The sequence below is a fragment of the Peromyscus eremicus genome, chromosome 4, assembly GCF_949786415.1.
Source record: "Peromyscus eremicus chromosome 4, PerEre_H2_v1, whole genome shotgun sequence".
NCBI classification, from domain to species: Eukaryota; Metazoa; Chordata; class Mammalia; order Rodentia; family Cricetidae; genus Peromyscus; species Peromyscus eremicus.
Window position 1 is genome coordinate 124,526,110 of NC_081419.1, and position 27,779 is coordinate 124,553,888.

Consider the following 27,779-nt stretch of genomic DNA (forward strand, 5'->3'; position numbering starts at 1 on the left):
GTAATTGGATCTCTGAGTTTGAGGCCAGCCTGGTCTACGTAGCATGTTCCAAGACATCTAGGGCTACAAAGAGAGACCCTGTTTCAAAAAACAAAATCAATAAAATAAAAATGTCTGAGGGGATGAATTGATAAACAAATCATGTCTTTATAGTGGAATACAAACCAATATAAAAGAATGACATACCCCTTCTGTTCATACACACATACATGCGCTGGTGTGCTCATCCATGTGTGCATGTGTGGAGGTCAGAAGTCAAAATTGGGTGCCTTTCTCTTTCTCTGTCACTCTCCACCTAATTTTTTGAGATAGGGTCTCTCACTGAACTTGAAGTTCACCAACTCTGCTATGCTGCCTAGTCAATAAGCTCCAGTGATCTACCTATCTCTATGTCCCCAGGACTGATATTGTAAGTATAGTATGTGCATGGCTTTTATTTGAGTGTTGAGGATTTGAATTTCAGGTCCTCATGTTTTCATGGCAAACACATTATTGACTGAACCATCTTCTGCAGCCCCAATTTATACTTCTTGTTGCTCTGAATAATTTGGGATTTTTCCCTGATGTAATATTGCTATTTGAAATAACTTTAAATGCTCCTCTTACAGCAACTAAAGCAATCCCATCCAAGAATGTCCTTTGTAAATTAGAGTCAACACTGCTGAACAACAGCTTACCAACTGTTGTCACAGAGTAGAAAAGACAAAAGGCTCCACATAAAACTCAGTTTGCAAGGTGTGCATCAGAACAGAAGGGCAATCACAAATCAATTTTATACCTTAATAAAACCAGAAAAAGAAAAATAAGCCCAAAGCAAACAAAAAATGTATACAGGATCAGAAATCAATGAATTAGAAAATAGAAAAACAAGAGAAAATAAATGAAACCAAAAAATGTTTGAAAAAAGCCAATAAAATTTTAGTGGGGATGGGTCGGTCAGGGGAGGCTTGTGGGGGACTCAGCTGGTAAAGTGCTTGTGCACAATTCTTGGTCAGAGGAAGACATCCAGCAGCAGAGCCTGTTTCCTAAGATTCATCCATAATCATCATTGTATCTGAACAACTCCATTTCTTGCACTTCACTTGTTTAAAACCCAGACAGATCAAAATTGGTGATTGAGATACAAGACAAAGGTTCCCGAGTGTTCACAACTTTGTTAGCTTTCTTTTGGATGTGGGGAAGATGAAGCAAGAATGGAAGTGATGACGGAGAAACTGATGAGAGAAGAATGCACACCTGAACCCCAACGATGTTTCTGTTTGGCATCATCCACAGCCTAGAAAAGGCTTGCCTGCAAGTCTCCGGACTTACATAGCAAGGTTCCTTAAAAAATGTTTTTTTTTTTTCAGAAAAAAAAAAAGCCCTGAGCAATATCACTGAATAGAACTTCCCTAAATCCATAAACTATGCTGCTGAACAGAATCTTCCTTATTCTGCTTCTACTTTCCAACTTGTGACAAGAAAGCCCCACCTCCCAAAAACTGCCTTCAAACTAAAGATTTCTGGATCACCTCTAAAAATCAATCAGCTTTATCATTCAGGAGACTGTTGTCATTTCATATTACAGCTGACTGTAATTTGTTAAATTATAAACAAGTTTAATACATTATGGATGAAATGAACCCTATGCCTGTGTAAAAGCAATCACGTTTTAATTATGAGCTCAAAACATCTGATCAGTAAATATGAATTAGAAAAATGAAGATTCTAAATACAATACTAGAGAATTTCACAATGGCAAAGTCAATGAAAATTCTTTTCTACATAATTATGATTAATCAACCAGTAAATCTTAATCAGAATAAGGCAAAAATAGTAAAAACATACTTTTCTCAAAATAAATTACACACAATCTTCTATAGAGACAGCTATCATACGTGAAGAAACAAAAATGTGATCACTCTACTGCATTCCCAGGAGCATTAGGCAATCTCATCTTAGAATGATCTGGTCATCTTCTTCCTCTCCATCACCTTCAGCATCTAGTTACCTTTTCTCTCCCTAAAGACCACCTTCCTCTTTCTCCTTTTCCCCTTCATCAATACAATCATCACCATCCTGAATTTCTTCTTTCATGAAGTGTGAGGCCTACTTCTCCCTCTCCCACTTCTGAACCTCTTTTATCTTCCTCTTTCTCCTCTTCATAAACTTCAGGTGGACCAGCTTCCTCTTCATCTTCCTCTTCATCCTACTTCAAGTCTGGTGCTTCATTATCCTCCTGCCCCAAACACCTAAGTATGTGATTTGCTGCAGCAATTCAAAAATACTTTCTCTGTAATCCTCCAGATTTGTGACCTCACAGTTAAACAAGTCAAGACTTCAATTCTTTTAAGATTTTGCAAAGCTTCTACTGTACTGAGAAGTTTGATTTATAGAGGTAGGTAAGGTTTAGACACTTCTCTGCCAGGACTTCTAAGTGGAAATTACTTAGAAATTGCTACTAAGTTGCAACTTTCCACATTTATTTAAGATGGGAAGCCAAGCCAATGAATGTAATTCCACATTAACCAAACTCAGAAACTCAAGTTCTTTTAAAAGTGTCATCCAGACCTCCAGTTTCCTCATTCACACACAGGAAATTATCAAGGACTGTCACCTCCTCCAGGGCTCTATTCTTCAATTCCATGTCCTCATTCTACATCTTGGCTACTATGCTCCTCCTTCCCCATCTCCTGCCCTTCCCTCTACCTCCAACCCTAAAAAAATGTGTAAAGATTTAGAAATGAATGAAAAGCAATCTAAGCACAAATGCCCACTAACACTCAAGGCATGGGGGAGAAAAAGAATAGCAAATGGCGTTCAGTGAGTTGAGATTCTACCCCCATCCTCTTTTCCACACATCTGCGTGTGCGCGCGCACGCGCACATACACACACACACACAGACAGAGAGACAGAGAGAGAGTTCCTTCCCCTTCAATGAGTGCTTGGAGATTGATAGTTGTTTTTTTTTAAAATTAATTTTATGTGTATGAGTATTTGCCTGTGCATATGCACCATGTACTTGAGGTGGCTACAAGAGGGTGTAGGATCCCCTGGAAAAGTGCAGTTATATATAGATAGTTGTGAGCCTCCATGTGGGTGCTGGGAATTGAACTTGGGTCCTCTGGAAGTTCAGCCAGTGCTCTCAACACCCAAGCCATCTCTCCAGCCCCTGATTGATGCTCAATGACACAGGGGATTCAAAAGTGTTTTCACTTGTGCCCACATTTGCCCCACTGATATTACTCATTATTGTACAGCTTTTGATTTAGCATACTTATAAGTACGACTGTATACATACAATTTCATCTTAGAAATTAGATTGTATCTCAATATTTTATGTAAAGAAAATTTTGGTTAAAAAAAGGAATATAGCTAAAAAAAATACTCAACAAAAATAATATCAAAACCTACAAGTGTGGTGGCACATACCTTTACACAGAAATCAGGAAGTAAAGGCAGGAGATCTCTGTGAGTTCAGGGCCAGCCTGGTCTACAGTAGAGTTCCAGGCCAGCCATAGCTACATAGTGAGAGACCCTGTCTCCCAAAACAAACGAAATCACAAGTGAACGGAAGCTCTCATATTTTATTAGTATAAATACAAAATAGTGCAACTTATGGCAAATAATTTGTTATAAATTTAAATATACATTTATATATGACTTAGAAATGCTACTCTTAGAGAAACACTTTTATCTTTATAAAACTATATATGCTTATAGCTCTATAATCATCAAAATTGGAAATAACGCCGGGCGGTGGTGGCGCACGCCTTTAATCCCAGCACTCGGGAGGCAGAGGCAGGCGGATCTCTGTGAGTTCGAGGCCAGCCTGGACTACCAAGTGAGTTCCAGGAAAGGCACAAAGCTACACAGAGAAACCTTGTCTCGTAAAACCAAAAAAAAAAAAATTGGAAATAACAACTGTCTTTTAATGAGTAAAAGTACAAGTGAGCTAATATATCTAGGCAACAGAATACTACTCAGCATTTAAAAAGAACAAAACAATGATAGATCAAAGAACTTGGATACATATCAAGAGTACTACACTGAGTGAAAGAAACCACTCTCAGAATGTTACGTGCTATATAATTCTATTTATATAACATTCCCAAAGAGACAAAAGTATAGTCATGGAGAATAGTGGCCAGCTATTAGAATGGGGGACTACCACAAGAAGATAAATGGAAAGAATTTTTTAAAAGATGATCTATGTTTAGACTGTGGTGATGGAGATATCTATCACACAAACATACATACATATATAAATTATAGGCCTGTACACCAAAAATTAAGCAAATTTTTCCTGTATTAATTTAAAAATAAAAATATTTAAGACAACTCTGTTATTTGCATCTTAGTTAAATATATTCAAAGAATCTCTTTAGAACTGAACTGTTCACAGTGTAACTTCAGTACCATTATTTACAGTGACACAGGCCACATTTTATAGTTTACTTTGCAGTTCATAGAGCATATGAAAAATTTTGACTCAAACATTAACTGAGAAAAAAAAAATGATTTTACTGGTAAAAATGCTCAGTACACACTAAGTAAAAGAGCATCTGTTTCAGTGGTCTTTACTACGACTGAATGTGCAGGTAAAACGTTACCAAGTGTCTGCCAGTTTTTTTGTTTTATTTTGTTTTTAACATAAGCAGCTTTGGTTTCACTAGGACATTAATGGTGATAATAAAGTTATTAAACATTAAATGAAAAAGTTATATGGCCCATAACCAGACTAAAGTAACTCAGGTAATTTAAAATAAGTTTTATAATTCTTTAACTAAGATATTAGATTAAAATTAGAGAAATAGGTACTATCAATGATGATACAAAGTAGATCAAATAAACTAATGTCTACAAGTAAGAAAATATTAACTATTCATTAACCCCACAAACTTTAATAATCCAATGTAAAACAGTCTTTTAAAAAACATCCTTGAGGCTGGGCGGTGGTGGCGCACACCTTTAATCCCAGCACTCAGGAGGCCAGAGCCAGGCAGATCTCTGTGAGTTCGAGGCCAGCCTGGTCTACAGAGCAAGATCTAGGACAGGCACCAAAACTACACAGAGAAACGCTGTCTCAAAAAAACCAAAAACCAAACCAACCAAACAAAAAAACCCCAAACGCCCTTGAATGTTTCCTGAAGGTACACTGTATTTTACAATGCATGCTAAACACAATCTAAATGCAGTCCTCAGATCAGGGAATCGGTTAAGTTAACTATCTCCACATAGGTTTCCAATTCTGGTTGTGATTGGTTCTGCCCTCTAGATAGAAAATGGGAGGCCAGACTGTCTGTGAAATGGGCCAGACCATCTGCTGCTTCTTGATAGCTTCTGCAGCAAATTGAACAGTCTATGCAGAAGTGCCAGTGATGGCATAAACCTGCATGCTCTGGATTTCTTTCATATCTTATGGAACATTGGTCCCACTGTAGCTATAATATCTGCATAGGGAACACTCTGGCTCAGCTCAATAGCTCGATGTTTTTTCAGGATAAGAAAGGTATAAAATTTGGCAGCTGCCTGTTTTCGGTCACTATTTCTGCATAGCTTTATCAGACTAAAGGACTTCATTCCCATCTTGGCGAATTTCTGGGAAAATAATTAGAAAAGAGAAAAGAAAAGGGAAAAATTATTAGAAGTAAAGCAGTCTGTGGATGCATAATGAACAACAAATACAGCAATTTTTGATAAGTAACTATGATATCTTTAAAAAGAGAAAGAGAATGACTCTAATAAACATCTAAAAACATAGATCACTGAGACCAAACCTGTTTTATGGAGAAAATGCACACAAAACTACTAAGTTTTATACAAATTTATATGTTATATAAATTTTAGTTTTTTAAAAGTGATATTAACATAAATATCTCTTATGGAAAGTGCAATTGGTTTAGTCTTACAAATAGGAAAAACTCACAGGGCTTTGTGAGGTTTCACATATAATGAATAATCAATTCATTGTGTGTCTTTGCCTTAAAGGCGTTAGAGATGGCTGTAAAATAACCTTTGTGGTAAATGTGGAAATGCAATTGTAAGTTTCAGTGGCAGGGGAATGTAGCTATGTAAACATCTCCTGGTTGGAGTCATCACATGGTGCCTGCATACCTACTAAAAATAAGTGAGATACAATATTAAGTGAGATACAGTATTAAATTGTGGAGGAAGATAGTACCTTTAATGAAGACTAGGATTTGGAATCAGATTCTTACAAAAGTATAGTTTTTATTTACCCAAAAATACTGGACCAAAAATTTGCCAGTATCTTATGCCTATCATACTCCTTGGATGACTGCAAAGTACTTTTAGGAATGTCAATACGAGTTTTTGACAGTCTAAAATACTTGATAAATTAATAGGTAAAATATTGCATTGTACAACAAGCAACAAGCAGGCAGTCTAACTAAAAATGTTTTATGTGTTTGGGTGTTTTGCCTGCATGTATGTTGTGCACTGTGCGTGTCTGGTGCCTATGGAGGCCAGAAGAGGGTGTCAGATCCCCTGGAACTGGAGTTACAGATAGTTGTAAGCCACCATGTGAATACTGGGATTCAAACCTGAGTCCTCTGCAAGAGCAAGTGCTTTTAAACCATTGAGCTATCTCTACAGCACCAGGAAGTTCAAATTTTAAAAAGTCAAGTTCAAATTTAAAAATTAAAAAACAGAATATGAAAATAGTGATTTAAACTACCCAATTCAAAGCAATACAATAAACTTGAAAAATCAAGCAAATAAAAACCCTTCAGAGTTCAGCATCATGAAATTTCAGAGCATTGGGGACAAAGAAAAGATCTAAAAGCTTCCAGAGAGAAAATAAAGATCACTACAAAAGATTATAAAACAAGACAGTGCATGGCTTCAATAACCACACAAATATGTTACAAAACTTTATCAGACAAAGTGTTTCCAAGTTATATAGAGACAACTAATCAAACTCAAGTTAAAAATAAACAGATTTTTAGGCTTTGTTTGAAAACTTGCTATCTCCTATACACCATTTATTTTGAGAAGTTGTGACACAGTACTGACAAAAGATTTATGATAAAAGATCAAAGCACAAACAGAGAAACGAAGAGGAGACAAGGAATTTTCCATGTCTGTGGTTTAGGAATGTCTCAAGACAAAAGCTGTGGAGGAGACATAAGAGAAACTAGTATGAATTAGAACAAGAGTATAATGAGAGGCAAAGTGGGGAACTAATGGGTCAATACACGTAATAAGAGGTTTTATTAAGTTGGCAAACATTTGAAAAAATAATTACAGATAGGTACACAGAAATTAAGGAAATACAATCATGTAATAAAGGGCTAGAGAGATAGCTCAGTTAAGAGCACTGGCTACTCTTGCTGAGGGCCAGGTTTATTCCCAGAACCTACATGGAGAGTCACAATCACCTGTAACTCCAGTTTCAGGTGACCCGACATCCTCTTCTGGCCTTTGCAAGCATTACATGCACACGATGCCAGACATACGCACAGACAAAACAAACTTTTTATTTTTTAGAAAGAGATAATAAACCAAATAACACAGCCACAAAATTTACATGAAAATAATTGTAATCACACTATGAAGCCTCAGTGGAAACTGATTATTACATAATCTTTGAAATAGAAACTGATAGTCATCCTTTAATAACCTTTCTCTTCTATATTTAGCCTTAGGTATATCACTTAAAACCATTTCACTCCAGTGGCTTTTGTTGTCATCAATAAAACATAAAAAATATTTTGTTTTCATAAATATCTGGATGCTCAATCAATATATTACTGACTTTTTAGTATAAAAATCAAGGGCTAGGGAAATAGTTCAGTAGATAAAGTGTTTATTCTGCAATTATAAGGACTAGAGTTCACATCTTCTCAGAGGTAAAGGATCTCCAGGGCAAGCTCATTAGCCAGACTAGCTGGAATCAGTAAAGTCTGGGGTCAGTGAGAGGCCTTATCTCAGGAAATAAAGTGGAAAGTGACTGAGGAAGCCATTTGATGTCTATTTCTGGCCTACAATACACATCCACCCACACATACAGGTATCCCCATTCTAGAACATGCATATACATGTGTATATACACTACACATGCATATATACACACAAAATAAATAAAATAAAAATAACATCTTACCCGTAATTCATTTAATGTCTGAAATAATCTTTGATTCCATTTCTCTGCCTCAGTATTTTGTTTGCTGCCTGATGACTCCTGTTTGAATGATTGATAAATATTTAATTTAAGCAAATTTTATTGAATGTTTACTATTCACCAAGCACTGCATTAGCTACTACAGAAATACAACTGTAACACAATCCTGCCCCAAAAATGTCTGATTTGGTGAAGGGAAGAATGACACAAACATGAGACAACTACTGTATAACAGCTTCCTCAAGATTAAAACAGGAAAGCTAAGTAACCTGGCATGCATACTCCTATAAGTAACCCCAATAAAACTCACTGGTTCACCAAGCTGGACTTTGGCGGTATCTGTAGTTTGGTCTATTGTAGGTTCCCTGTCTAGGGTGAGTAGATGTGTGCACTGTGTCTCCCCAGCAAAAGTTTTGTCACACAACAAAAACCTGTTTGTGGTTGTACCTTGCCTCCAGGTATGCCTTCTTATAAAGAGATGCAAAGCAGGAAACTATAGTCTTTATTGTGATGCAGCCCAGAGCTTGTGCCCTTATGTACTTTGAAAAGTAGTTAGCAAACTCAGCTGCTTTGGGCTAGGATTTTCAGTCTGGCCAATCTGAACTCTAGTGACAGGAGTAAACAGAAAAACTGTAGAAAATCTGTTGTTTCAAGGTCTTTGTATGAACTTAGCTGGTGACATAAACACCCTTAAAAATGGTTTAAGAGACCTTTCAGATTTTGAGGCATTTTGTCTACATAACGCTAACTCACTGCCTGTCATGTCATCAGATTGGTTTACTCTTTTGTCTTTTAATCACTTCCAGAGACGGCTTGATATTTAGTCTAATCTCTTACAAACTAACACCATATGAGTTGAGAATGGGGTCTCAGGAAAGGTATTGATCTGTCTGATAAAAACAACAGTAACAATAACAACAAGGAAAACAGAACAGGCTGCAAAGGGCTGTGGGTGAGAAGCTGCAGTTCTGACCTACTTTATCAGTTTTCCTAGGCTAGCTCTGACCATAGCGTGCAACAGCAAACAAACAATGGAACAAGTTAAGAGGCTATAGAGATGGCACAGTAGTTGAAAGTGCTTACTGCCCCTGAAGAGGTTAGGTTCTCAGAACCACATCAGGTAAATGACAAATATCTATAACCCCAGTTTCTGGGAATTCAATGGCCTCTTCCGGCCTCTTCAGTCACCTGTATGCACATAAATTCATGTAGGCATACACACATGCACATAAATAAAAATAATAAATCTAAAAATTTAACATCAGGACTTAATAGGTGATTTGATAGTATTTACTAAACAACTTTTGATAAAATTTAAGTTAAAAAATGCCCTCAGTACTGCGGGAAGGTTCAAATAAGTAACTTAGGGGTTGGAGAAATGGCACTGGCTGCTCTTGCAGAAAACCTAGGTTTTGTTCCCAGCACCCACATGGTGGCTCACAAGATCCAGGGGACCAAATACCTTCTTTTGGCTTCCTAGGGGCCAGGAACATATATGGTGAACTTTCATACAGACAAAGCACTCATACATATAAAAATTTTTAAATCTTAAAAAGATTTATTTTTATTTTATGTGTATGCATGCATGTATTTTTTTAAAAAAATGAAGCCAGGCAGTTGCTGTGGATGATTGATAAATAAAATGCTGATTGGCCAGTAGCCAGGCAGGAAGTATAGGTGGGACAAAGAGAGAGGAGAAGTCTGGGAAGTGGAAGGCTGGGAGGGGGAGACGCCAGTCTGCCATCCAAGGAGCAGCATGTAAAGGCATCAGGTAAAGCCATGGAACACGTGGTGACATATAGATTAACAGAAATGGGCTGAGTATAAGTGTAAGAGCTAGACAATGGTAGGCCTAAGGTAATTAAAATGAGCTTCTGAGTGATTATTTTATAAGCAGTTGTGGGGTCCATGGGGCTGGGCAGGATTGGAGAAAACTCCAGCTACAGGTAGTGTTGGCGCAACACCTTTAATCCCAGTACTTGGGAGGCAGATCTCTGAGTTCAAGGCCAGCCTGATGTACAGAGCTAGTTCCAGGACAGCCAGGAGTACATTGAAAAAAATAATCTTGGAAAAAAAAAAAAAGAAAAGAAAAAAACCAGGTAGTAATGCATATGGAGTCAGTGAGTCGAATTTCTGGATTTGCTATCAAAATGTGACTCTTTAAGCACACCATTTTCTGATTTTAAGCATTTTCATTTTCTGATTTTAAAACTTTCCTACAGACATAGGTTTTGTGCCAATATTGAGGAAGAGATGCTCACACTATTTCTTAAAAAATAAAACTTCAAATGCCCTAGGTTATATCCGAATATAGTATAATCTCCAAAGATAAGAATGATTTAAAACAGTGATGATTCTCAACATTTTAAAACATGACCCTACCTTTGCTAAGCATAAAATTGTATACTTGCTTTTATCTAAAGTCTCAAAAATAATTTAAGTATGAGAAAAAGTCATGGGAATTCTTCATAGCTCATCAAATGATTTACAAATATCTCAGCTGTTGTTTCAAACACACTAGCCTGGGCTATGTAGTTTATGCTTGCTTCATACTCAGTCTCCTGCCTGGTATGGGCCACCAAGCTAAGCTAAACATATTTCTTGAGAACATAAATTTAAATTATAAACTTACAAATAAACACAGCAGTTTTGCAAACCAAATTTTAAGTAAATAAAACATTAACATTTAGGAAGACAACTTTTAAGAATATTCCTTTCTTCCCGATTAGTCACTCCTTCTACTTCCATGTCCTTTTTTTAATATACTGAGTTTCACTAAGGTTTCCTAGAGTTGGTGGGGGATATGCTAGAATAATAGAGTTAATATGATTACCATGTACATTCTGTATATATATGAAATTGCCAAAATTATATTAAATCTAAAAATAACTAATTAAATATGAAAAAATTACCCAAAGACTACAAATATATTTACCAATTCAACTGGGCAATTTTCTTGGGCTGAGGAAGCATTCATTGAAGATAATCCCTCGGCAGGTGGAGAAATCGTTTCAAATATATCCTGTTAAAGAAAATTCAGAAATTACAGGTAATTCTGCTAATGGTTATAATATGAACAGCTCAATTTTTAAAAACAATTTATTAACATAAATGACAATTTCTCAAATTAATTTAACATATTGTCTTACTTAGGGTTTCTATTTCTGTGAAGAGACACCATGACCACAGCTTATAAAGGAAAACATTTAACTGGGGCTGGCTTACAGTTTGGAGTTGAGTCCATTACCATCATGACAGGAAGCATGGTGGCATGCAGGCTGACATGGTGCTGGAGAAGGAGCTGAGAGTTCTACAACTTGATCTGCAGGCAGCAGGAAGAGAGTGTGACACACTTCCTGCAATAAGGCCTCCTAACAGTGCCACTTCCTATGGACCTATGGGGGCCATTTTTATTCAAACCACCACATTCCACTTTCTGGCCCTCACAGGCTTGAAGCCATATCATAATGAAAAATGCATTTAGTCCAACTTCAAAAGTCCTCATAGTCTATAAGAGTCTTAAACTTGCTTAAAAGTAAAGTCCAAAGTCTCTTCTGAGACTCCTGCAATCTCTTAACAGTAATTCCCCATAAAATCAAAATGAAAAAGCAGATCACATACTTCTAACATATAATGGCACAGGATGTACCTTACAATTCCAAAAGGGAGCACAGTGAGGAAAGCCTGGACCAAAAAAACCCCCCAAAAGCCAGCTGGGCAAACTCTGCATCTTCGTGTTTGATGTCAAAATGTTCTTCAGATCTCCAACTCCTTTCACCTTTTGTTGACTGCAACACACTTTTTCCTCTTGGCCTCGTTCCATTCCCTGTTGACAGCTTTTCTTGGCAGGTATCCTACAACTCTGTCATCTCCAACATTTAGGGGTCTCCAAGGTAATCCAAGCTTCAACTTCGTAGCTTCACATAATAGCCTCTCTAGGCCTCCATGCAGGGACACTCTGGAGATATGCTCGGCTAGGCAACTTTCCTTAGACATGGAGGGAGATTCCCTAATCCCTTTCTGGTATCTTTGACTCTAAAGCCAGAACCATGAGGCCAAAGCTGCCAAATTCTGCTGCTTGCTGGGATTGGAATACAGCCTTCTCATTCAATTACATCTTCACTAGCGCTCTGTTTTCGATCGTTTCCTTCATTATCTAAGTGTGGCTGTCTTGAAACTTTCTCTGTAAGAAAACTCAGAGATTCGTCTGCCTCTGGAGTACTGGGATTAAAGGTGTGCACCACTATGCCTGGCCATAAGGTTTTCTTTAACTGCTTTTCACTTTCTTCAGTTCCTTTCCACAAGTTGGAAGCTAAGCTAGGTGGGGTCTTGCTCTGAGGTCACCACTCCCTTTATTCCACTTAGCATCAGGCTTTTCTTTAATCTGTTTACACTTCCTAGTGCTCATTTTCTCCTTAAATCATACATTTTGTATTTTCCTTGATCAGCTTTCTCTTTTTCATTATAAATCTGCGTAAGAGTGAACACTAATAACCACATAACAGAGTCCATATTAGGTTGTCCACATAACAGAGTCCATATTAGGTTGTTTTGAGATTTCCTCTGCCAATGCAATTAATTCAAAACTCTTCAATTTATCACCAGGCAGATTTTTTTTGGACAAGAGCAGAAAGCAGGCAAATTCTTCACCAAAATATCAAAAGAGCAGTCTCTAGGCCACATACTAAAATTCTTTTCCTCTGACATCTCTTGAGCCAGGCCCTCACAATTCAAATCACCCTCAGCACCACTCTCTTCCATTCTTCTACTAGGATGGCCCATTAAGCCTCAATTAAGAATTCAACTGCTTTTCTAATCTGGTCCCAAAGTTCACATTCCTCCAAACAAAAACATGGTCAGGCCTATCACAACACCGAACTTCTGTCTTAGGGTTTCTATTGCTGTGAACCGTGACAACAGCAACTCTTATAAAGGAAAATATTTAACTGGGGCTGGCTTACAGTTCAGAGGTTTAGTCCATTATCATCATGGCAGGAAGAATGGCAGACATGGTGCTGGAGAAGGAGCCGAATGTTTTACATCTTGATCCACAGGCAGCAAGAAGAGAGCGTGACACACTTCCTCCAACAAGACCACACCTCCTAATAGTGCCACTCCTTATGGACCTATGGGGGCCATTTTTATTCAAACCACCACAAATGAAGGACCCTGCACACTACTTCTCCCTTTCTCCTCTTCATGCAGGCTCCACATTGGAGCCTCTACTGCTGCGCTGCTGAGATTGCTTTCCTTTGAAGTATCTTGTTTAGCGGTTACTCAGGCCAGCACCAGCTTTCTGAGGCAGGAAAGAAACCTGCATGGGCAAGCAGAGGAGGTGAGAGTGAGGGCTAGAGCACTCATATCCCTACCCAGGACTGTGACAGGACTCTAACACATGAGTGGTCACTGAAACAACAACAACAACAACAAATGATCTGTATCTTCTAGAAGGAGAGCAAAAACAAGGGAAGAAGAAAAAAGAGAGAAGGCCAGAAATGTTCTACTCTCTCTCATCTCCTCCTCTTGTCACTGCTATAAGGCGTTGGTCCCTTTCCATCCTTAACCTGTCACTAAGCCCTGTTCCCCAGCTGCCATCTCTGATCTTGAGTAAGACAGGAGGATTTTCTATTATACTTTTTTCACTTCAGCTTTAAATATTTTAGTGACCAGAAGGCATTGCTCTTTACTCTTTAGCATATATTTGTCTTTTTCTAGTATCTATGAATATTCTATATTTTAAATAATGTCAAATTTATAATTACTATACACAAAAATTCTGTTTTATGAGATTTTAAAATGATTAATCAGAATGAACATTTTTCTGTCCCTTTAAACTCATTGTGTATGCTCCCATACTTTACTATATTTCCTATTTCTTCACCATTTAGAAAACAAAGCAAGAACAGAAATAAAGATTAGAGCATAGAGCATAGTATAAAGGAGTAAGAGTCAAAAGAACTGGTACAGCACAAGAAGAAAAATCTAATTCTTGCAAATAAGCAGTTTACAACTGCACTTATATTTTCCTTCCCAAAATCATAAATTAAACAAGTTTTCCTAATAAGAATTAGGAAATTCATTAGGTGCATTCTAGCAAATGTCCAAGCCCCAAAACGGCAGATAGCATGGCAACTCACCATATCAGTATACAGTATATTGTCAAGTATTTAGTAGAACATGTTCTGTTTTACTGTATTCTGAAACTGTCTTTCCTCCCAGGGCATCCAGTTTCAATGTGGGTTAGCTGAGTTCTCTGAGTGGTAATCAACATACAATGATGAGGGCTCTGCTTCCCAAGCTTCCCCCTTCTCTGCTCTGCAGGGAGTCTTTCTCACTGTGCCTCCTGTGTGTGTGTTTCCTTACCCCAATAAAAGCCTTTCTTTTTTCACAGGAAAAAAAAATTACAATGATGAGGGAACAGACCTGAAAAGCATTGGCTTATTTTTATAAGTAAGACCCTAATATTTAAGTGACAAAGTGTTTTATTTTATTTTTCAAAACAGGGTTTCTCTAGGAAGCCCTAGCTGTCCTGGAACTCTGTAGACCAGGCTGGCCTCAAACTCAGACATCCGCTTGCTTCTGCCTCCTGAGTGCTGGGATTAAAGACATGTACCTCCACACCCAACAGAGAATATACTTTATATATATATATATTTTGTTTGTTTGTTTGTTTTTTTGAGACAGGGTTTCTCTGTGTAGCTTTGCGCCTTTCCTGGAACTCACTCTGTAGACCAGGCTGGCCTTGAACTCCAAAGATCCGCCTGGCTCTGCCTCCCGAGTGCTGGGATTAAAGGCGTGTGCCACCACCGCCCGGCTATATTTTTAATTAATATAAAAATTTATATTATATTTATTTATATATTTTAGTATAAAAATATTTAAAAATATTTTTTAAAATTTCTGTTTTCAAATAGTCAAGCTTTTCAAATAAAAGCTGTCCTCAAAGAAAATTTTTGTTTTCCTGTTCCTTCAGAGTGACAAAATTATTTTGTTTTGGTCATAGACTTTCAGGTAGTCTTTCAAATTAAAGGTAAAGATAGTTGGGAAGTTTAAAATGTTGTTCTAGAGGAAAAATATGGGTGAATTTATGACGAGAAACAATATAAAAAACGTCTGGTTAGAGTTCTAGGAGACCCCATAACTCATTCAATGTAGGGCTTAGTAAGGTTTTTCAATATACAACCAGATTCAAGCACAATCACTCATTTACTAAGCTACATAAAATATTATTTCAGTATGAAACTACCTTATCTAGTGATTCACTATCCTAAACTTTAAAGAAATACTGTCTTTCAGATTAAAATTATATTTTTATCTTATAACAGTAATGACACTGAGAAATTGTTGAACAACAAAAGATGAAATATGAACAATATATGTAAGAGTATGTATCAGCCTCTCAATATTACTTTACTAGAGTTGCATAAAAAATATTTCAATGATTATCTCTGGCTAACTTACCTCAGAGTTAATATTCATATTGATGTCTTCCTGAAAGCTACCCACAGATTCAACAATCACATCCTTCCAAGACTGGGGTTGATCTAACTCTCTGTGGGAGTTGGGCTCTTCTATCACTGAGAGCTCTTAATTACAAGGAAGTAAAGAAAATGTTACGAAAGTGCATTTTAAACTTGAATTAGCATATGGCTATTCAAAAAGAAAACTTGTGGCCAGTAACTTAGAATCCAAGAATTTAAATAAGGAGTGCACAACTTTTTCATACTCCCCTGCATCTCACATAATTTATATCTTCTCTTTCCCCTCCTCTGTTTCTTTATCATTTCCACTCCCCATCATCCTCCAGTCATCCTTACTCACTCACTCACTCACTTTCACACATTCACTCACAGGACAACAGGCACAGTTTAGGCTCATTGTGGTGTACTATTCTGTAAATACCAATGACTTCAGAAATGGTCACTGGGAAAAGGAACTTTATTCATCACATAAGTTGGTTTCATTACTTTATAATTGTCACAGCAATAATGAGTGATTATTAACATTCTGTGAACTTTACTCTAGGCAGATGGTGATATTTGTCTCAGAGTAGTTGTAATATTTACGTACTGTTCTTATCACTATCTAAGTTTTAGGTTGTTTTAAGTGAAACATTATTCTGCTAGACACAAAGACTTTCTTTTCTAAGAGTTGATGAATACTGTCTTCAGGGTGGAGGAGGTTAGAGAGAGAAAAATTATCCACACTGTGTGTGTATAAATATAAACATAAATAAATAAAATCTTTTGTATGTGTGTAGAGAGAATACTGGGGATTAAACCTAGGCCCTCACACATTCTAGACAAGTACTCTACCACTGAACTACACCATCAGCCCCTTTTAGTGTGTTTTAGTTTGAGACAGGGTCTCACTAAGTTGGCCAGGCTGGCTCTGAACTTGCTCTATAACCCAGGCAGGCCTTGAATTTGCAATCCTTCTGCCCGAGTAGGTGGGATTACAGGTCTGTGACATCAGTAATAGCCTATATTTCATCTTTTCAGTGAAGTCTTGGGGCAGAAATTAATATGAAAAGCGGAAAAGTGCCATACTAAGGTAATATTTTAAGTTTAAAATACTCTTCTACAAATAGTGGTTATATTTGAAAATATGTATTTGAGCCTAGTTTTCATTCTGAAACATAAAGTTCAATTTTTGTTAACATAACATTCCCCTTGACATTAACAGAATTAGGAAATCTTACCTAGAATGTTTTTCATTCCCACTTCTTTCCTTACTGACTCCTTCTGTATCAATTTTGCAAGTTTAAAGTCAGAGGACAGGAAGCATTTTGCAAACAACTGTAAAAACACATTTATATTCTTGATTTTATATTAGTAAAGCAAATCAATAAAGCACAAGCACATATGCTAGAAAGTAAAGGCCATTCATACACAACTTTTCAAGCTGGGCATAGTGGTGCACGCCTTGGAAGCAGAGGCAGGTGTATCTTTGTAAACTCAAGGCCAGCCTGATCTATGTAGTAAGTTCCAGGATAGTGAGAGCTATATAGTGAGATCCTGTCTTGGGGGAAAAAAGCCATTTACACACAATTATTAAACAAATTAAGTTTTAAAATAATGGTTTCTTCTTCCCACATGTCTAATTATATTATAAATATGAACATATTAATTTAGAAACAAGCATCATATTCATGCAAAAGGATGGAAACAATTACCATTTTCAGTTCATCATGAATCAGATCCTGGGTAGCAGTTGACAGAAGTGTATCCACTCCTCCCCTCTTCTTCCACATCATCAGTCTTTGTGTGGGAGGTGCAAGGTCCAGAACCATGAGAGTATCCACAAAGGAAGTAAGCTGCTTATGCATAGTCTTGCTACTTATCTCCTTGACTGGATCTATGAGCAACCTCCTCTTTTTCCTTTTCCTTCTCTCAGCAATGTCTAGAGAGAAACAGGTATAAATGGACTTAGAAAGTTTTGTAAAATGATATTCTAGGCTACTACATATCTAAGGAAAGTATATCACAAATAACCCGAAAAGTTGCACTGGGAAGAAATCCTTCTGTTTTCTGAAAATAAGCTTTGCAAGGTTTTTGCAAAGTTAGAGTATCTGAGCAGTCAAAAGCTGATATATTTTTCAAGGTATTGTTTGAAGGGGCTTAGGAGGGATTCTGTTCACTTGTTAATTAAGTGGGCAACTAAAGAAACATGGCAAAGAGGGAATGGGCAGTTAAAGAATCTGGACCTTTTCTTTTCTTTCTTTTCTGTTTTTTTAAATGTGTAACAGGATAATGTTTCAAAACATTAATGTGTATCTCTCCAGTGTACTTCACCTCCCCACACTGAAATTCATGTATGAATTCAAAGTAGGTAGCTAATTCCATACCACACAGAAGGTAGAAGTCAAGCTTTTCTTTAGTAAAGCTGAAAATGTTTTGAATTGAACTCAGTTTTTAAATTTCCAGTTTCCCTCTACAGAGACAACTGAACCAAGTTAGTGGGAACTCATGAACTTTAGACTAACAGTTGTGGAGCCTGCATGGGACTGGACTAGGCCCTCTGCATAAGTGAGATGGTTGTGTAGCTTGTTGGTGTTTAAGGGGCCCCCTGGCAGTGGGATCAGGATCTATCCCTGGTGCATGAGCTGGCTTTATGGAGCCCATTACCCATGACAGGACACCTTGCACAGCCTTGATACAGGGGGGAGGGGCTTGGACCTACCTCAGCTGAATATACCAGGCTTTGCTGACTCCCCACAGGAGGCCTTACCTTTTTGGAGGAGGGGAGGGGAGGTAGGTTGAGGAGGGGGGAAGCTTGGAGGGAGCAGAAGGAGGGATGAGAGGGGGGATCTGTGGTTGGTATATAAAATGAATAAAAAAATTTCTTAATAAAGAAAAAAATTTCCAGTTTTCCAAACTGGACATATGATTTGAATAGGACTAGATGTGATGAAAAACTTATCTCTGATTTCTTTCATACTCTTTTCCTATTTAATGCCCAATGCTATTATCATGCTGGCAGCCTTCTATAACATTCTATGGATTGTTTGCATATCTCAAAGCAATTAAGATAGCAGGGTACCAAAGGGAAAAATAAAAACACGAAACCTCTTACCTAAACCATCAATTGGGTCAAGAGTAAACCCTTCTTCTTCATTTGATAACAATGTTGTTTCATCTACTTTTTCGTCTTCAGGTAGGTATTGGTCATCTGAATTACCTGGTTCTACTAATAAAAGCAAAAACAGAAGCATATGACTATGCTACACATTAGAAGACAATATGAGAAATAAAGTATAAAAAATAATTGAGGGAATACTACTAGCTGGGAGGATACATAAATTCTTAGAGTCATGAATTTTACAGAGGCAAAGAAGTTCAGTAATAAATGGTCTGGGACCCACAACATTTGAGTGAGTCAAATGGCATCACCCTCATTTACGTATGAGATATCTTAGGTTACAGTCACACAGAAGTAAAACAAAACAAAAAACTGACCGATAGAAATTTGCTATGACAACTAAAGTATCTATGTTCTATTGAGCCATCAATTGACTCATAAAGAACAATAGCTAAGTTTTGATTGCCCAATAATTTTTATATTTTAAATTTTGATTATTGTGCCAGAAAGCAAATGTAACATCAAACATTGTGAAAAAACAAAAAAGAGGATAATTATACTTTTAATACTTACGGGAAAAAAAATCTTAAAGGCATCAACTCATCTGAGGTAGTTTGGTAAGAATTTGAAGTAGAGAAAAATATGCTCACTTGAAAAATTATAACTTCTCTCAACTGTATACCAACGGTCAAGCCACATAATGTGATAATTTTTCTTCTGATATAACATATTATTTTTTTGGATTTGAAAGCATACTGCTTGAGAAGAATAAATATGAATTACTAAAGCCAATCCTGGTTAGCTACTTTTTCAGAATCTAACTTCCTGTTCTACACTCTACACTGTCTAGTGTTAGGTTAAGAGAATCTGAAGGACAATGTTCTTCATTACAGTGCTGCTGAAACTTAGAAGTTCCAAACATCAGAATGTATACATTTTATATGCAAAAGACTTCAACATACCCATTATACTACTGGGAAGCTCAGGAGGCAGAGACGTTTCTTTGTTCGAATATATGTCTTCTAAAAGGGTATTCTCATCTTGCAATAGATTGTCTTTAAAAACATAAATAAATACTTTTTATTTACTAAACATTTACTAGCATTAGTTTACACAAGACATTATATTCCTCCTTCTTAAATTATTTGTTTTCACTCCATATGGGGGTCACATAACTCAATTAGGAGGGGTTGGGGTGTTGTGAAAATTTTGGCAACAAGGAAAACCAATTAAAAATCAAAATTATTTCTGGCAGTGTTCACACATAGCTCACTCCGCCACTTCACTGCAGCCTTGGTTCTGAACACACAACGTGCACTTTGCACTGTGTGTGCTATCATGTGCCTTACAATGCCAAACACACTGCCTGAAGTATCTTGGCACAGATTAAAGATTAATATATGTTATGAATTGCATTGCTTTTACTATATGTACATTTTCTGTTCTAACAGAAACATGACTTAGTTATAGTAAATAAAGACATTTAATATTTTCCTACCATTATTCCTCGCAAATTAGTACATCTTTAGATTATAACTAAACATACTTCTATCATCTTGTACAACTATTTATTCAAATCAGTGTTCTCAGCATTACAAATTCTAAAATCGAAATATTGATCAACTTTGAAAAACACTGAAAATGTTCTATATCCTGGATTATCAAAGCTTTAGCAGAGATTTTGTTTTTCTAATGTAAAAGTAAGTAAGCATATATCTCAATTTCATAAATATTTATTTTAATAAATGGTAAAATTATATAGTATACAAAACAATTATTTTTAGAATAAATTTATTTGGCTTACTATCAGTAAACACTTGGTTTGTATGGACTTTTTTTTAAATTTTACAATGTGTTTTTTTTATTTTATGTGTATTGGGTGTTTGCTTGTATGTACATCTGTGTGCCACACATATGCAGTGCCCATAGAAGACCTTGGATTCCCTGGGTCTGGAGTTACAGATAGTTGTGAGCCTTAATGTGAGTGCTAGTAACTCAGGTCCTCTGGAAGAGCAATCAGTGCTCTTAACTGCTAAGCCATCTCTCCAATCCCTTACATGCATATTTATATACCTGTATACCCAGGACCACATAAGAATTTCTTGGGCAAAAGGGGGTTGTGGATGGAAAAAGTTTTAAGAAGCCCTGATTTACACAAAGCGTAACCACACTTCTTTCTTTCCCATCCCTCTTTTCTTTGCTCCCTATTCCCTTTTCTCTTTTGAGATAGGGTTTCATTATGTAGTGAACTGGCCTAGAACTCCTTATATAGTTCAGGCTGGCCTTAAACTCATGATTCTTCTGCCTCAGCTTCCCAAATGCTAAGATTACAGGTATGAGCTGCCATGCCTGGGTGATAACTGGACTTTTAATGCAAACTGAAAAAAAAATCTGTAAATGTATTTCATATAACTAATAATCTTTAAAATACATACTTTTGTTTTTCCAGTCTCTCCAAAATGTATATTTTATACTAATATTGTAATTTTAATATAAAATGCTACACTGACCCTGAAGAATATCTATTCCACAATTTGTATTAAAGAAGACAATGTAACCAGCATATAATCTAGTACATTTTGTGAAGAGTATAGTAACCTCACTTCTTTCCAAAGGTTAAGGATACAAATAAAAATAGACAGAAGGTAATAGCTTCTATAGAAATGTCTTTAAGCAGATGACTATTAACTTAGGCCTAGACTAAATATATAGACTTTGAAAACGTATGTGAAAAATAATTTGGCCTACAAGCACAGATATATATCTGAAAATTCAATTTAATGTAACAAAACATATATTACAGTGATTTGATTAAAATAAATATTTGATATTTTATGGCCAGAAAGCATACCAATCATTTCTCCTGCAGCTCCTTCATCTCCAAATCCATCTCCATTGTCAAAGAACAAAGATTTTTCCTCAATGAGGCTTCCAGAACTATGTTCAACTACGAGACCACTGGAGTTCATTAATATGTTGTCATCAAAGAGGCTATGTCTTCTGAGGAGTTCAGGTTCATCCCCTATATAAATGTATACCATTAGTGACAAACTAATCATAGAAACATATACTTTTAGAGTTAGAGGAAACTAATATATCATCTAGTATAATTCATCCTCGTTCTATGAGGAAAATAAAAGCTTTAAAATTATTGAATTATCCAACTGAAGACACCCAGTTAATCAACATAGATTTCAAGTTTAATACTCTCCCAATACAACAGGAAAAAATGCCAGAGCATTCAGTAGAGTTTGTACTTATAGTTTAGTCATGTCCTAGAAAGTCAAAATGCCATGGGAGTAGACTGATTCCCTATACATTATGTAGGACACATTCTGTTTGACCAAGTATTATTTCATGTCATTTTATATAGACAACTGCTTGAACAGTTTATACATAAGAAGAATTTGGAAAATCTGTCTAGGACTACATAGAGAAACACTGTCTCTGAAACAACAACAAAAAGGCCTGGCAGTGGTGGCACACACCTTTAATCCTAGCACTCAGGAGGCAGAGGCAGAGGCAGGCAGATCTCTGGGAGTTCAAGGCCAGCTTGGTCTACAAAGCAAGTTCCAGGATGGCCAGAGCTACACAGAGAAATGCCCCCCCCAAATGTTTGTTAAAATATTAAAGAATGGGCTTATAATAATAATTCAGTAAATATTTGTAGAATGTACTAGGAGTTGGAGATAGAACACTAAAAAGAGCACAGCCAGTCAGTTAACATTAACTGAGCACTTAGTTAATTGTAGTATGTAATAGAAGGCATAATACTCATTGAACAAATAATAAAACATCACTGAAAGGCTTGGAGCCAGATCTAATTCGTCATTAGGTTATACTAATAGCTACAGGGGATCCAAAGTCAGCTCTGGCATGTTCTTTCGAACCTTTAGATTTTAAAGTCACTATGTCCAGGATTCTGAACCCTGTAGACAGAGGATGGTTTTCTCTCCCAATAATCCATGTTAATTTTCATACAGCAAAGAAAATCATAAAGTATCACCCATATTGTACATTCATATATAGACCTACATCACAATGGATTAAAGATTTGCTTAATGGGGGCTGGAGAGATGGCTCTGAGGTTAAGAGCACCAAATGCTCTTCCAAAGGACCTGGCTTCAATTCCCAGCACCCACATGGCAGCTCACAACTGTCTATAACTCCAGTTCCAAAGGACCCAACCCCCTCACACAGATATTCATGCAGGTAAAACACTAATGTTCATAAAATAAAAATAAATGAAATTTAAACTCTTAAAAAACAGATTTACTAAATGGACTTAATCATTTTTTGAGAAAGAACTAAGAATGTGTTTATATTATTCAGGGGCAGCTTTTTCCAAAAAGGAAAACCAACCTTCCTCAACCAAAGAATAACACTCAAGAACAGACACTAAATTCTGAGTGTTGGGCATTTCAAAAGTCTGAGAGTAAATTGGTTATTTTTCTGCATACTTATAATTCCAGCACTCAGAAGGCTGCAGCAAGCCAATTTGAGTTCTACAGAAGACTGGGTTAGGTAGTGAGACTGTCATTTGTGTCTGTCTTTCTGTCTGTCTGTTTACTTACCTACCAATCTATCTATCTAACCTGAGATTACAGAGAAGAAATAATCATAACCTTCAATTTTACATTATAATCAATAATAGGATAGATTAATATAAAACATTTCTTAAGGTTTTTGGGGAAAATCACATGTTGGTGGAGAGGACATAAGGCAAGAATAAAGAAAATAATCTGTGATGTTGCTAGTAGGATCTCAACTTTACAGACAGGGCCATGAGGCTCAGTTAGGTCATCTGCTGAGTACACAAACCAATTGATAGAAAACAGTCCAGATTCAAACCTAGAACTGCAGACTGATATGTTTCTCCACTTTTCTGAATTATATAAGATAACAGAACTGTGAACAACTAAGTAGAACTGGTTAGATAGTAAGACATACTCTTCAGTAGAGGAAAATGCCTATGTTGAGGCTGATAAATTGATAAAGAATGGTGAATTGGTAGAAGGCAATGAGGAGAGGAATATCAGAGGTTTGATGCAGTCACAGGAACCCAAGGTGCTTAGGGAGAGGAATAAAAGGTGGACAAAAAAGTACTTAAAGACAATTAGTCTTGCAGAAATGTGTAAAATACGAGAAGAAAATGGAGGAAGATTTTCAGGAAGGTAGTATAACATTGCAGCTAAGAAAGTAAAAAGAAGATATGGGAGATAGTTCAGATATTTAAAAAAAAAAAATCAATCAGTAGCTGGGTGTGGTAGCACATGCCTTTAATCCCAGTAATGGAGGCAGAGGCAGGTGGATTTGAGTTCGAGGCCAGCCTGGTCTACAAAGCGAGTTCTAGGACAGCCAGGGCTACACAGAGAAATCCTCTCTCAAAAAACCAAAACAAACAAACAACAAGAAGCAAAAAAACAAAAAACAAAAAACCATACACCTTTTTCAAACATATTTTAACATTTCAAAAATCATTGCATGTTTCATAATCAAGCTGTACATTATTTAATGTGGTAGCATTTCTTTCTCTTCATTCTCAAGGTGACTTAAATCTGTTATTTTATAAGTGATACTCATCATACACTGGACAAAATACATGTGAAGGAATTTTATGCAGCATACATATAAAACCATATATATATGTGTGTGTGTGTGTGTGTGTGTGTGTATATATATATATATATATATATTAACTATACCATCTGTTAATCTAGATATCTCTCCTTTGACGGCAGAAACTACTTTTCTTTTTTTTGGGGGGGGGGAGGAAAGAAGGGAGACAGGGTCATACTATAAAGCCCTAGCTGGGATTATAGGCATATGTCACCATGACCTAGAACTTACATCTTTAAATATTAGTACTGTTCTTGTCTATGACAGCACCTGATATATAATAGAAATTCAAAAAAATGGTTGTACAATGATAAAGAAATATCCCTAATAGAGGGTATTAGCATCTAGAACAGAAAAAAGAGAAGAAAAAATTTTGGAGACTACATTTATACATGAAAACATTCATTCTATAGATATCTCTATTACCACTGTTTTCATACAAAATGCAAATATCACTGATGATGTCTTATAATTTTGGTTTCTCAAATATTCTCACCAAAGCTCCCATCTTGGAAAAGTAGATCATTGCTATATTCTTCTCTAAGTGTGATTTCCTCTGGTCTGCTTTGGTTCTGAGCAATGGGCTCTGAAGCATCAATATCACTATAGAGAAACATATTTAGGAAATGTATGTATAGCACACTATGGTTTTACAAAATGTTGGGAAAAAAACCTTAAAATTAGTTTATAATAAAAGGATTTTTACTTTATCAATAGTATTTTTATGCACATGAACTTTTAGACACGTCTATACAAATAATTTTCAGATTATTAAATCCAGTGGTGGTTCTTAGTTGCTACCTTACTTGTACATTTGAATAGAGGGTCACTCTTGTTATGGCTTGAATGCTTGTGTTCCCTCCAAGTCCAAATACTGAAATCTACATCCCTGTGTGATGCTATTAGGAGATGAGGCCTTTAGGAAGTAACCAAGTCTGAGGGTTCTGTTTTCATGAACAGAGCTTGTACGGCCCCACACTACCATCTTGATCCTTATACCATATGAAGATGTAGTAAGACCAGAAAGCAACGCCTCTGAATTTATGGCATCTTGACTTTGGTCTTCTCTTCCTTTGTTAATGTTATGACAAGAACTGGGTAATTTGTTAATGCTATGACAAGAACTGGGTAATTTATAAAAAGAAATTTATTACATATTATTCTAGAGTTTGGGAAGGCCAAGATCAAGACACCACAGATTTAGTGTCTAGTACAGGCCTATTCTCCAGAGAAAACACTTTGATACTGTATCTTCAGATAGTGGAAGTACAAGAAAGCTTCCTCAGGCTCTTTTATAATGCCACTGACCTCATTAAAAAGGGCCCTCTCCTTTCAAAACCTTACCACTTCAAAGGCTCCCATCATTTATACTATCACCATGGGGATTAAGTTTTTACATGTGAACTTAGAGAAATATATACATGAGTTCAGACCCAAATTATATGTTGTCCAAAACCTAATTTACTTCCTTCTTTCTCTTTCTTCAACCTATCATCCTTTAGTTATCCTGGTTTCAGTAGGTGGTAACTCCATTTTATGTCCTATGGTGGTTTGAATAAACCTCCCATAGATCCATAGGAAGTGGTACTATTAGGAGTCATGACCTTGTTGGAGTAGGTGTGACCTTGTTGGAGGAAGTGTGTTGCTAGGGGTGGGCTTTGATGTCTCAGAGACTCAAGCCATGCAGCCATGCTTCCTGCCATGGCCATAATGGACTAAACCTCTGAAACTGTAAGCCAGCCCCAATTAAATGCTTTCCTTTATAAGAGTTGCTGTGATTCTGGTGTCTATTCACAGCAATAGAAATACGAACTAAGACATGCTCCAAATCAAATAGTCATTCTTTTCTTTAGGGCCACACCTAATTCATCAACATATCATTATTACTCTGCCTTTCACAGATATCCATTGATTTAACTGCTACCATCTTAATGAAGTGAAGTTTGAAAACTAATTACATATTACTTCATATGGACAAGTTTTCTTTTCCTTTTTCCCCCCATTATAGTGAAGTAGCCAGAGGGAACATGCTGAGATCAAGTGAGATCTCGTCACTCCTCTATTCTCTATTCAAAATTTCCCTGTGCTTCCACTCCCAGCAAAATAAAAGCTCTACTGTAGGCTACAAACCCTCTCTCCTCATCTTCTGCTCCTTCTTTGACCTCATTTATTTATTACCCAGCCCTCCTTTCATTCCACTCCATCTCACTTGCTTTCTTGCTGTTCCTGAACATGCCCAGCGTACTCTGTCTTATAGCCTTTCCACGTATTTTCATCTGCCTTATTTCCTCAGAGACTTTTTACTTCACTGGGTGTTTCCATTGGAACACTCTTCTGTGTTACTATAGGTTTGCTCCCTTAGCTCCTTCAGGCTTGTGTTCTTACTTTATCAGAAAATCCTTTCCTGACAATCCTATTGTTTGTTTTAAGATTTATCTATCTTCATATTGCATATTTATTTATTATCAATCTATACCAACTAAAATATAAGATTCATTAGGCCAGGAACTATTTTCTTCATTGTTATCTCTTCAATGTCTAGAATTGTGCTTAGCATAGGAAAGGCATTTATTTAATAAGTATTTACTAGATGAATATACTGTCAATACTAACATTCAGTAAATATGAGACATTTTTGTTTTTGGTCTTTCAAATTTCACACTATAATTTAAGCCTTTGTCAACTGTATTTGTTTAGTTGTTATCTAATTGAAGTTGCTGTCATTAAATCTGAATATGAAAAAAAGAAAGCAAAATAATTTACTTCATATTATAGATGTCAAAATCATGAAATTCTTCCGGTAATGTGATAGTATTGTAAGCCGCTTCAAAATTCTCTTTTGGGAGGTCAACCAGTCCTGAAAATAATGAAAAAGAAACATAATAAGCAGTAATCCTTTATGAAACATTAAACTTCCAATTAAATCTTTATCATCTCTCATGTGCTTCCCTATATCCACTTCTGTCCCTCAGCAGTCTACTTTTTTTGAAGTAGACAGAATAACAGTTTCCAAAAGCAAACAGATCAGATAATTCTCATGCTTAAAGACCTTCCTCACTACAATAAATTTAAATTTCTGACTGGAGCTTCTGTAGCCCTACACTCTTATCATACATCATCTATGGACATTCTCCCCCATCACTGTACTCCACAGACATACTAGCCTTGTGTTCCCTGAAAAAGGCAAGCATTTTTTCAACTCAAGATATTGTACTTATAGTTCCATTTGCTTATATTGCCATTCCCTCAGTCACTACTTATGTACAAAGTACGTCTCATTTTTCAAGTGTGAGTTTAACTTTTATCCCCTCACAAAAGTTTTCCCTAATTAACCCGTAAAATGAACTCCTCTGTTATTTTCAGTTGTAGATCTTGGTTTAGTTTCCTTTATAACATGACCACTAACAGGTGCAGTAGCACATGCCTTTAATCCCAGCATGACCACAATCTGTA

General features: G+C 36.4%; 1 protein-coding gene and 1 pseudogene across 1 annotated transcript in view; both read right to left on the reverse strand.

The window, feature by feature from the left end:
* Positions 1–1,932: 1,932 nt before the first annotated feature.
* On the reverse strand, positions 1,933–2,626 carry LOC131907897 (acidic leucine-rich nuclear phosphoprotein 32 family member E-like; annotated as a pseudogene).
* A 1,270-nt stretch (positions 2,627–3,896) lies between these two features.
* Rad21l1 (RAD21 cohesin complex component like 1) overlaps positions 3,897–27,779 on the reverse strand; it is a 28,163-nt gene continuing 4,280 nt past the window's right edge. Inside the window, exons 4-14 of the mRNA XM_059261603.1 lie at positions 27,090–27,183; positions 24,823–24,929; positions 21,559–21,729; positions 19,670–19,762; positions 18,702–18,815; positions 17,302–17,528; positions 16,828–16,924; positions 15,588–15,712; positions 11,062–11,148; positions 8,109–8,186; positions 3,897–5,581 (exon numbers count right to left, since the gene is read on the reverse strand). Of these exons, the coding sequence (XP_059117586.1) occupies positions 5,393–5,581; positions 8,109–8,186; positions 11,062–11,148; positions 15,588–15,712; positions 16,828–16,924; positions 17,302–17,528; positions 18,702–18,815; positions 19,670–19,762; positions 21,559–21,729; positions 24,823–24,929; positions 27,090–27,183 (1,382 nt within the window). The 3' untranslated portion in view covers positions 3,897–5,392. The remainder of the gene's footprint in view (positions 5,582–8,108; positions 8,187–11,061; positions 11,149–15,587; positions 15,713–16,827; positions 16,925–17,301; positions 17,529–18,701; positions 18,816–19,669; positions 19,763–21,558; positions 21,730–24,822; positions 24,930–27,089; positions 27,184–27,779) is intronic.